At 37.9% G+C, this 12,348-nt stretch overlaps 1 protein-coding gene across 4 annotated transcripts in view; it reads left to right on the top strand.

Moving 5' to 3' along the window:
• Positions 1–12,348, top strand: part of stra8 (stimulated by retinoic acid 8) — a 33,512-nt gene that overhangs the window by 12,112 nt on the left and 9,052 nt on the right. For 3 of the 4 annotated variants that reach the window (XM_016993730.2, XM_062982852.1, XM_062982853.1), the window contains exons 6-8: positions 3,792–4,080; positions 7,921–7,997; positions 10,556–10,667. In XM_016993730.2, coding sequence (XP_016849219.1) covers positions 3,792–4,080; positions 7,921–7,997; positions 10,556–10,667 — 478 coding nt within the window. Of the gene's footprint in view, positions 1–3,791; positions 4,081–6,168; positions 7,778–7,920; positions 7,998–10,555; positions 10,668–12,348 lie in introns of those variants that run through there. The other variant, XM_062982855.1, reaches the window with a different exon arrangement.

Below are 12,348 nucleotides of genomic sequence, written 5' to 3'. Positions count from 1 at the left end.
GAAATGGGTGAAGCTATAGCAGATTATTTTTCATACCACACAGTTGTTCAAAACACAGAAGCACATCTCCTGGTTTGGTACTGGAGCCTTTCAGGAAACTTTGGGTTCCACTATACCATCTTGAGTGCTGAGATAGGCCCCCATGTACACTGCCATATAAAATCCAGATTATCCGCTTTAAAATGGATTGTACAACAGTGTAGATGTAGCCACAGTTGCCTTTACCTTCGTTTTAGAACTTTGGAGATACCGAGATGGGTACTATAAAAAGCTCCAGGAAATTTGTTCCATTTACCAAGATAATTTGCAACTTTTAGGGGATTGCTATCCACAAGGAATAGAAAATATTTGCTCATACTTATTAGTATCATTCAAGTGTTCCAGTCAATAGAGCTTTGCAACTTGAGTGCAATGGAATGTTCTTATAAAATAAGCCTCAAAAGAGCTGGGGAATAAGTCCTTGGTGAGACAAGTCGCAAGAAAGTAGCTAGAGCTTGAAAAAAAAAAAGAGAACAATTTTTAGACTGCAGAGCCCAGAATTCTCTTTGGTCAGCCTCAGGGATTCCAGGAGTTGTGGCATTGTAGCCCCCCAAAAGTAACATTTCCAACCTCTGCTAATATTTGGCTTGATATATGCTTTTGAACAAGTTACTTTCCACCATTGCTATTCTTAAGTACTCTTGAATAGGTAACTATAGGAGACTTATAAGATATTGGGGTCGGCACAGTATGCATATATCTCATTACAATTTTTTTTAATGGTACTTTCAACTCTCCTTGGGCCGTTTTAATGCCTTTTTCAAAACAGGAATTAACCCATAGGGGCCCAAAAAATGTGGTGAAAGTGCTTCCAACACCTGTTAAATAATAATAATAATAATAATAATAATAATAATAATAATAATAATAATAATAATAATAATAATAATAATACATTTGTTACCTGCATCTCTTCAGGGCTCAAAACCAGGGTATAACAGTTAAAATACATAGGCGATATATAATAATCATCATCATCATCATCATCATCGACAAAATTACGATCTGTTAACTCCAAAAGGCCACCTTACTGGTATCTGCGTGTATCATCCGAAAATACATCACACAGTCCTAAACACTTGGGAAGTGTTTGACTTGTGATTTTGGGATATGGAATCCAGCATATATATCTCAATTGCTATGTCATACTATGTCTTTGTGACAACAACAACAGCAACAACTAGTTTATTTTTGTATCCTGCCACCATCTCCCCAAAGGTCCCCTCGGGGAGAAGGGCAGGGTAGAAATATTGGAAATAAATAAAATAAATAAAGGGACTCGGGGCGGCTTACAAGCAGGACCAAGCCCACAAGAACAGAATTTACAAACTAAAAACAATCGAATTAAATAATTAAAAACAGCAAAGTATAAAAAACAACATTAAAATGAATCAGAGCAAACCTCAATAACCAGAACCAGGAATAAGGTGGGCAAGGTCAAAAAACAGAGAGAGCTGGGTATGGGCTTGTGCAAAAAGCAGATTATAGGGCTAGGGGTAAAGTAAGACAATTCACACATATATTAAAATAAATAAACTTAAGATTAAATACATTAACATCATTAAAGGTCATGGGGTTTTTGCCTCCTGGGTGATTTTGACAGTTATAAAAACAACATATGAATTGCACTTTACCCACCCCTATAATTATGTACCTTTATTATTGTTTAATTATTATGTATTTATACCCCACTTTTTCTCTGCCAGACTCAAAGCAGCTAACAATAAAGACCATAACAATATGTGAATTAAAACCTAAAACATACTAACTTTAAAATTAATGTTAAAACTTGGAAGTATTAAAAATCAACAGTTAAAAACACTAAAACAATTTAAAATATGTTATAAACATCACTCTTGTGCAGGTGATTGAGAATTATGTATTTTCCCCAAAAATCTACTGCTGTATAAAATATCTTTCTAGATTAATTGATCTCAAGATTTTACAAGTGTGCACACATAATAAATTAATATATACGATTGTTTCTTGTGGCTAAAACAGCTACCTTTTTTTTGTATAATAGCTTAGTGTAGTTTGGCCAGATGGTGGCGCAAGCTTCCTTTCCTAATAACGCTTCTGATGCCATTTCCTAATTTATGGTGTAGTGGTTTAGCTAGTAAAAAAAGAATACTCTAAACAAGACTTATATAATTTCTTTCTGGTTTCTGCCCCCTCCCTTTCCCACCTTCAGTGATACTCATAGAGCAAGTCTGGCCAGGCATTTTGTAACAGCACAAGTTGTTTGTGGCTTCTATTACACAGGCTCATGACACACAGGCACTGTTCTTTTGGGCTAGTTCCATAATCAAACATTTCCCCTTCAGTCCCTTTACAAGACATCACCTTGGATATTAGGGTCCCCAGTCCCTCAAATTAGAATTTAAAGAAATAGATGGTAACAGGCATCAGAATGGGGTAATAATCTCACACACTAACATTGTGTTCCATGAAGCGAGTCAGAAGCGATTGAAGAATAAGCAACAAACAACAACAACATTGTGTTAGTGTGAACCAGACTTTGTTGTTTTGTGGCTTGAGGTCATTTCAGAATTATGATACATTTAAGGCCTAAGAACCTACCATGGAACTTTCTTGGGTTTCCATGGCCAAGTGCTGATTCAAAGCCTCTTCTCCAGAGTCTAGTTCGGTGCTCAAACTACTGCATCACATTGGCTCTGTATATAATCTATTCAAGAACACCAATAAAAATACAGTGCAGAATCATGACTTTGAAATGAATATAAAAGCAGTGATTTCTTAGCTTGGTACTATGTTGTTTCAATAAGAAGGGCCTATCGCTAAGTGATGAGACTTCCAACTCTGCATACAGATGTTCCGAAGGTCAATATCTGGCATTTCCATTTATAAAAGAATCAGAAGATGATGTGAAAGGCTCTTTCTTAATACTTTGGAAAAGTGCTGCTACTCAGAAATGATAGTACTAGGCTAAGTGGACTAATGGCATACTCTGACATTTCACAAAAAAAACCAGGGCACTTGTGACCAAGCAACATCAGAGTGTGATCAAGTTGCTAGAAGTTACTAATGAGGAAGAAAGACAGACTAGGAGGGGCTGCAGCCGTTTGCCTTTGCCTCACTTTAATAGGAAGTACAAGATAACACTCTTCCTCTCCTCTTTACTCTGCTGAGTTAACTATTTTTGCCCTTCAAACTCAGGCCCCATATAGACTGCCATACAAGGCAGTTTCGGAATGCAGGTTGACTGCATTGAACTGGATTATATGGCAGTGTAGACTCATATCATCTAGTTCAATGCAGTTCAAACTGCATTGTATCACTGTGTAGATGGGGCCTTAGTTTCTAGCAAGTGAAGTAAGGGGGAAAGTGGGAAGAGGAGAAAGAAATTGTGGCATTTTAAACCTGTAAAAGTGGGATGACAGAGGATTAATGCAGACTGTCTCTGCCAAACTTGAGAATTGGAAGGTATAAATTGTCTTGTCTTATATAAACCAATGCCATATAGCTTGTATTTTCTAAAAAAGATAATAAATAATAAATAAATACTTTATTTATAGACTGCCCTCTCTCCCTGATGGTACTCAGAGCAGTTTACATATAAAAAGGCAAACATTCAATGTCACGGCCATCAAAAACAACAAATCAAAACAATACAGAATGACATCAGTAGATTCATAGCTGCTATGGTTACACACATCCTGCTTGTTGTCTGCGTCGTTAGGTATTGTCTGAACCACATTCTGAGCGTGCTCTTCTTTCCTGTTTCATTCTAGATACTTGTATTTTTACGAACAGACTGTAGACCTGCTGGTTGATAATGGGGTTGTGAGCCCTGAAGAGATGACGCTCCCTGTGGTCTCTACAGCTGTCTCCCACCTGTGGCAGGACCTCCCTGAAGAAAGGAGGGACAGTGCCTTGCAGTACTGTAGTCAGAGGCAGAAGTTCATCTCTGAGGTCAAGACAGCCTCCCAGGAACCTGCCTGGACCCAAAGCAGCAGTGCAAGGGATAGCGGAACGAATAGTCAGGAAGCCGGTGGGTCAGTAGGATCCACACCAGAAGAGGTGAGAGTACCAATCTTTTTAAGGGCCTCTGCCCCATAAATATAGTTTTAGGAGTGCTGGATTCCTCCTTCTTTCCAAGAAAAGGGGCAATACATTGGTTTTTTTTCCTAAAATGCCTTGAAACAATTGCAATGGACTGAAAAGTAATGATAAACCCTTAGAATGAATCGGTCTCATTTAAAGTTGACAACATTTTACAACTAAAATAATGCCTGTCTGTTTTATAATCTACAAACCAATGGCTCCACTGTTGCCATACTTAGCCTGATCAACGTGATCTATGGAGCCCCCGGTGGTGCAGTGGGTTAAACCCTTGTGCCTGCAGGACTGCTGACCGACAGATCAGCGGTTTGAATCTGGGGAGAATGGGTGAGCTCCCTCTTTCAGCTCCAGCTCCTCATGCTGGGACATGAGAGAAGCCTCCCACAAAGATGGTAAAACATCAAACATCTAGGCATCCACTGGGTAATGTCCCTGCAGATGGCCAATTCTCTCACAACAGAAGCGACTTGCAGTTTCTCAGAGTCTCTTCTGACACGAAAAAAACCATGATCTATTATTATTATTATTGTTATTATTATTGCGGTTATTATTGTTGTTATCATAATTATTACTTTTTTCTCTAAAAAAGACTCAAAGCCACTCACAATAAAACCAATATAATATAACTCAAAACCTAAAAATATACAAAAATTAAAATATAATTAAATACTAACAGTGTTAAAAATAAACAGTTTAAACCCTTAAAACCAATTAGAAACCTATTCATAGCCAAAACCACAGCACACATTGACTTGATCTTAAACACCTTCTTTAAAAGCCTGCTTGAATAAAAAGGTTTTAGTTTTGGAAGTAGGTTTGGGGCCTCTTCAAAAGGAAATAGTACAGTGGCGCGCACACACCCCACCGCTCTGATGGTGCTCTATATGAAAGCCTTAGAGTAGTACTATGCTGTATCCACAACAGCAATTTAGTAAAAAAAAAAGTTGATCCCATGGGTTTAGTTGGGTTTCAATAGTTACCTGTATGTGGCCTTTAGCCTAGATTTTAAATTGGTAAATGATTCAATTTTATAATTTTATTATTATTATTAATAAAGTTTGAAGTGTACAACCCCTCGGGCTTGACATGGATGGTACTGGACTGGGTGCCCCTGTTATGAAGCTGGTCATTGACCATAATAAAAGTTTACTTACTTACTTATATGAAAGCCCAGCCATTTCTTTCAGCAAATGGCAATCCTAGTTTCACAATTGTTTATTATCTGGATCTATACCTCCAATACCCTTTCACCTTGGCCTATAATTTCTCTGTCTTTCATTGAAGTTCTTCTGTGATGATAATGGTGATAGCTTCCCATTAAGAGAGAAGAAAAGCATGTGCCGCAGCCACATTTCCATGCAACTGATGCCCTTTCTTTCTCCTAATGGGAAGCAGCAGAGACATGGAGATGTTCCATCAAATAGTACAGGTTGAGTATCTTGTCCCAAATGCTTGGGACCAGACATGTTTTGGGTTTTTTTTGGGGGGGGGGGGGATTTTGGAATGTCTGTATATGCGTATGCATACATAATGTGATATCCTGGAGATGGAACTCAAGTCTAAACTAAACATTCATAATGTTTCATGTACACCTTATACACATAGCCTTAAAGTAATCTTAGACAATATTATTTTTAATAATTTTGCAAAAGAAACAGAGTTTGTGTACACTGAGCCAACAGAAAGCAAAAGTGTCACTATCTCAACCAACCAACCAAGTGGGCGACTTTGGAGGAAGTTGGTTTTAGAATTGCAGATAAGGAATACTCAGCCTGTACCAATACAATAGTTCGTTTATTTTGTTTCTTTTTTATCTCGCCCTTCTCACCCGTGGGGAACTCAGAGCAGTGTGGAGGACTCAATCGTTCATTGTTTACACATGTGATAAAAGCCTCTCACGGACTCTTTCCTACAAAGAAGTCATTTTCAAAAGCATTCATACACACACACTATTCTCATGTATGAATCAGTCTTAATGCCACCACTTTTCACATCAATTTGCCTTGACAATTTGTTGTCTCTACCTGTTGCTTCTCTTTGTTTCAGGTCACTTCCTATTGTCCCTGGATTCTCCTCATTCCCTTGCTCTCTCCAGCTTCTCCATCTCTGGCGCCTGCTTTTTCTCTGTTTTGTCTTCAGAACATTTGACCTTACAAACATCCTGTGCTTTATGCACTTTTTAAAAGATGTCTTTCCACTCCCATCCTAACAAAAATGTTGGTGAGAATGTTGCTGCCTTCATACTGGAAAACACAAGCTTTGGCTAATTAATTAGCTTCTTAATTAAGTGGCAGTTCCTGCTGTTTCTATGTGCTTAACAGTCAGCAATATTCAATGAAATCATGTCAGTGGATGGAATGAAGAATATAATGGCTAAAATCGTTTGATGATACCTCATTGATGGTATTTAAAGTGGGGTCCAAGAGCATTCATTCCATATTGTAAATGCACCCAGAGAAGCGTATGGACCTTGGGAAACTATAACTCCCAGAGGGACTCCATGGGAAACTATAACTCCCAGAGGGACTCCATAGGTGCAAGGGCATTCATTCCATATTGTAAATGCACCAAAAGAAGGGTATGGACCTTGGAAAACTATGACTTCCAGGACTGCACAGCATGGAGACACATGGCATAATAAACTTTCCCTAACTTTCCATAACAAGGGTATCTTGGTTCCTCCTACAATTTCCCCTCCCACAGACTGGGGAAATGTCTCATTTCAATCCTGAAAACAACGAATGCCATCACATTACAGAATTGGCCATTCATCCAGATCATTCCCCAAAAATCCACTTCCCTACCACCTCCTGAAACGTTTGAAAAAGACGCTGGCCCCCACACTTAAAACGTGGAAAGAATGCTCTACACTTGAACCCAAACTAATGTGATGAACACAGTGGGATACTGGATTTTAAGTGTAGGACTTGGTGGAGTTTAGTAAATGTAATGAAGTGGATGTCACAAATAGGTACCAAATCCGGCATTTTGTCTTCCTTACATATGAGATCTGTGACAATGCCTTTCCCTGCTAGATTTTAGGTTATTCAAAAAGCACTGTCCGATGGAAAGAAAAGCATCTAAATAAAAAGCAAAATAAGATGGCAGAGTAAGCCATCTTAAGGTGTTGGACAGGAGTTTAATTCTCCCCTTATACTCTTAGGTCTTCTGTAGAAAAATCCGGCTCATGCTTGAGAAATCTTGGTTTATAACTAAGCTAAACAGAAGCACAGAATACAGTGATGTCACCCATATATTCCTTATAGTATAAAAAATTTACATAAACCCAGTTATATGCTTGCGTGCTCAGCTGAATTGTACTTTGGATGCAAAGAGTATAGTAGATGCATTACTAGAAAGCTCTGACATGGTTGCTGTCTTTCATTGTGGCCATTTTTATGAATAACTGACCTAGATTCAAAGTTTACAAGCACCTGAAATGTGAAGCTCCCAGTGAAACTGGCTGGCTTCCATCCCTCCTTTTAAAACAAATTAATCATGTCAACCTCTTATAAAGCCAGTAGGTAAGAACAAAGCATAGTTAATAATAAGTCGCCTTCCCACAAAGAACAGCTAGATTTTTTTTAAAAAAAGGTTTAATATATAACTATTATTTACGGTGGCCAGTTTCACCCATGTATCAAAGTGTTGTCCCTCCCTCCCTTTTTAGGAATCTATGTAATGAATGTAGCCTTATGTAAGGAATATTCTTATTTTAATTAGTTATATAGTGCTTAGCACAAGAGTATCCCAAGCTGTGCAAAGCCTAGTATTCAAATGAAACTGTTTCTCTTTTAGATCCTCTTTGAAGATGCATTTGATGTGGCCACCAGCTTTCTTGACAGAAACAAAACTCAAGAAATGTCCAGTCAAAGGTATTGGCCTCAAATACATGAACTGCCACATTATCTCCTAAAGGAAATATGCCTTTTAGGACAAGGAATCATATTGTGCTAGTGCCCAAAACATTACTTGGTGTGGCAGACCAATTTAGTTGTGAATTGGATACTGAATCCATTGATTTCTTCTCTTCTAATACAGAGGTGGGATGTGTGTGGCTTTCAAAATGCTGGCCTGCACTTCCCAGTATTCCTATCTAGCATAGATCACACTGTGTAACAAAATCTGAAAAAAATTGTTTCTGGTTTTAAAGTGCTATTTTCTGTTTACCGTATATACTTAAGTATAAGCCGACCCGAATATAAGCCGAGACACCCAATTTTACCACAAAAGACTGGGAAAACATATTGACTCAAGTATAAGACAGGAGTGGGAAATGCAGCAGCTACTGGTAAATTTCAAAAATAAAAATAGATACCAATAAAATTACATTAATTGAAGCATCAGTAGATTAAATGTTAAAACTATAATTTAAGATAAGACTGTCAAACTGATTACTGTATATACTCGAGTATAAGCTGACCCAAATATAAGCCGGCCAGGACCCTCACTTGAATATAAGCCAAGGGGGGATTTTTCAGCCCTAAAAGGGCTGAAAAACTCAACTTATACTCAAGTATATACGATAATTATGCGGTATTTACTTTGAAAGTAGTTATACTCCAAAAACTTGGTTTTTGTGGCTGCCACAATCTATGTTGAATTGATTGAAACTCTACGAGATATTAATTTTCAAAACTATAGCAAAAAAAGGTTTTGCAGTTTAATAAACATTTTATATGTTTAAAATGATAGAACCAATTAGGAAATGACATTTACAACCCAGGAACAAAAATCATGTTACATTGTGTAGTTGTCAGGAGGTGTAGTTTAGCAACATTTGCAGGGTCACTCAGTTCTTATCCCTGCTTTAACAGGACATCAGTGGTATGTTAGTCATGGTCACATCATAGAACAAGAAGGAAAATGCCACTTGAGAAATGTTCCCTGCTTCGTTACACTTTTTATTGTAAACTAGGACCTGCAGTGGGGTTCCCTCTCAGAATAAACCAACCCTGGAAGTATCTAGAACAAAGAAAAGGTGCCTTCCCAACCTCCCAATATCTTCTCATGAACTGAGCACATGCACAGTTCCCAATCATCACAGTGTGAATCAGCAAAAACAGCAACAGCAGTAATTATAGCAGAACAGAAGCTTCTTGAGTTAGCAGTAGAGTGAATTATCTTCAGCCATTACAGGAGCAGAGTCAAGCTTTAAAAGTTACAAAAGACTTTACTGAAAGAGCTACACATTTCTATATCAGAAAGTTAGGGCCTAGCTATCTAATTGTGTCTCTGGAAGAAATCTTGTGTCTCTCCATGCTCACATGAGAACAAAATGGAGGATTCAGGAGCTTTGCAATGTGGTCTGGACACTTTGAAATAGAAAGGCATGTCCCTGAAAAGTATCAGTCTAACAAACAGAAATAGGAGAGAATAGAGAGACAGGTAGACAAAGAGGGCAATGAAGGAAGGACTTTTTTTTCTTGCCAACGGACTTATCTGCCTATCTGTTTCCTTGATGAGGACTATAAACTTGTGCAGGATGTGGTTGAGTTCCAACAGGATACATATAAACATATTTTGTTTCACTGACAATGACTGCATGTGGACTTGGGTGGAAATATTTGGATCCTTCAGCTGACAAGAGAGTAGAAACAAGGTTATATTTTAAATGGTTCTCCTTTTCATTTCTATCCACCAACCAAGAGAGATTTGGACTCTTGATCTAGAGCAAAAAGCCTACATAGTCTTATTCCTTTGTCTATCCCACAGCCACTAAGGACTTTATCACACAATGCTTCTAAAGTGCAATTATGATAGGATAAAAGTGCTTGTTGATGATACTTACAGCACAATATCACGACTGTCCTGTAGTCATATTGTGCTTGAATCGTGATTGGATCATCTCTTTTCACTGAGGGGGAAAACCTGTCAATGAATGCAATAATAGTAATAATAACAACAACAACAACTACTACTACTACTACTTTATTTTTATATCCTGCCACCATCTCCCCGAAGGGACTTGAGCGGCTTACAAGCGGGACCAACCCAATAACAACAAAGTTAACCAAGTAAAAATACACTTAAAAACACAATTAGCATATGATCATTGTACTGCAGCTCTTCTTTGTGCCACAGTTTCATTCCACTGCCGGTCAGTGCAACAAAATAGTGAGGGATAAAGTAAAATAGAAGAAAAATACAATGTGTATGTGCTTAATAGGCCAAAATAGGAATTCATGTCAACAAAATGCTGTCATCGTTCAGTTGCGCCAAGATATGAAAGAGATAGTTTCAATGATGGCATGTTTTATCTGCTTAAACAATGCAATTATGATGAGACAACAGGCTGGTGTGATAAAGTCCTAAGTTTATTGTTTATGTCTAAAGAATCAATAAGCATTCTCAAATAGAGGGTAGGCCTGCCCTCTCTTCCCTCCACGCAGATGGATGGAGAACTTAGCATAGTTTCATCTCCTGTTTGTAGCTCAGCTTTCACAGGCTGCTCTTCAGAAAGTCAGGAGGATAACCATCGCCTCTACCTGCAGATCACCAGCTTCTTGAAAAGCCTGTTTTTTGCCAGCATGCAGCCACCTCAGGTAGGGCTTTACAAAGGGCTTGTTTATAACGCAACGTAACCTCTACTTATATCATTTTGAGTCATGTTAGGACCACTTCTTGGATTGCTGAAACTACGAGCATGAGTCATGTCTGCATCTGAAAACAATGAAATTCTATATGCATGTGATAAATGCCAAAAGTTACAGGGATACTGTTTCGAAGCTGGTTTTATGTTCTAGGTATGTTCTAGAACTTAAAGAATTCCATTTATTTGCGATGTCTGTTAATCACACAGTTAGGTTTTGTGCCTAGGCAGAGTTTCTTGGTGTTTTTTAAAAATATTTTAATTAAAACGTTTGACAGTAAAAGCACACAAAAAAATCAACAATACTTATGAATACATAAACACAGGCATACTTAGACAATGTAAAAAGGTAAAGTTTTTCCCGTGTCATTAAATCTAGTCATGTCCGATTTCGGGGGTTGGTGTTCATCTCCATTTCTAAGCCGAAAAGCCGGCGTTGTTCATAGGGTCATGTGGCCGGCATGACTGCATGGAGCGCTGTTACCTTCATTCCAAAGCAGTACCTATTGATCTACTCAAATTTGCATGTTTTCGATTTGCTAGGTTGGCAGAAACTGGGGCTAACAGCGGAAGCTCACCCCGTTCCCCAGATTCAAACTGTCAACCTTTGGGTCAACAAGTTCAGCACCTCAGTGGTTTAATCCGCTGCACCATCGGGGGCTCTACTTAGACAATTATTACCTAACAAATATACATACTGTATCTGCTTTACATATAACTCTAAAACTACCTATATAAACAAACTTTAGTTTAAAAGTGGATTTCCAACTTCTCTTTTGTCAGTTTCTGTGTATATTGTGATATATTCAAGAGCTGGGTATTTGGCAGGAACTCTAATTCCACTCCCTCGGCATGTTGATGTTATCATCATCATTATATGTATTTATATCCCATTTCCTCTCTTCCAAAGGAGACTAAAATTGAACATTCTATTTAAAATATATAGTTAAAACCAGTGACACCATTAAAAACCTGTTAAACTACATAAAACACATCCCTAGGTATCATTTCAAAATTTTCGCTTTCTATTTTCATATGCTTCTTTTTTCTGACAAGATGTATTGATGACTAGGGCCCCCTCTACATTGCCATATAAAATCCAGATTGTCTGCTTTGAATTGGATTATATGGCAATGTAGACTCATATAATCCAGTTCAAAGCAGATAATGTGGATTCTCTGCTTTGATAATCTGGGTTATAAGGCAGTGGAGAAGGGGCCCTAGACTCGCATTTGTTACTGACAACAATTGCATCAGCATTCTGTACTGGCACTGAATTCCAAACATGGATCTTTATATAGATAAACTATATTTTCTGCCAATGATATTTTGGCAAAAAGTCTAAAAGAATATAATGTTCTTATATTGAAAGAATGTAAAGATAGTGATAATTCATCTACTTGTAGGGACGTACGTACACAACACACATATTTCATACATGGATTTCCCACTGCAATGTGCATTGGAGAAGAATCTATATTTGCAAGGCAAATATAAGGAGAGGGACCCTCAATGTATGCCAGAACCAAAGTTTTGAGTGGCCTTTAACCTTTTGCTTCTCTTTCCACTATTTTCCTGATCCAGATTGCAGACACCTGCAATTTGCAATGACAAAGGGGATCTGTTGAAACAAA

This window comes from Anolis carolinensis, chromosome 5, assembly GCF_035594765.1.
Source record: "Anolis carolinensis isolate JA03-04 chromosome 5, rAnoCar3.1.pri, whole genome shotgun sequence".
Taxonomy (NCBI): domain Eukaryota; kingdom Metazoa; phylum Chordata; class Lepidosauria; order Squamata; family Dactyloidae; genus Anolis; species Anolis carolinensis.
Note: the sequence above shows the minus strand (reverse complement) of the source record. Positions and strands in the feature narration are given on the sequence as shown.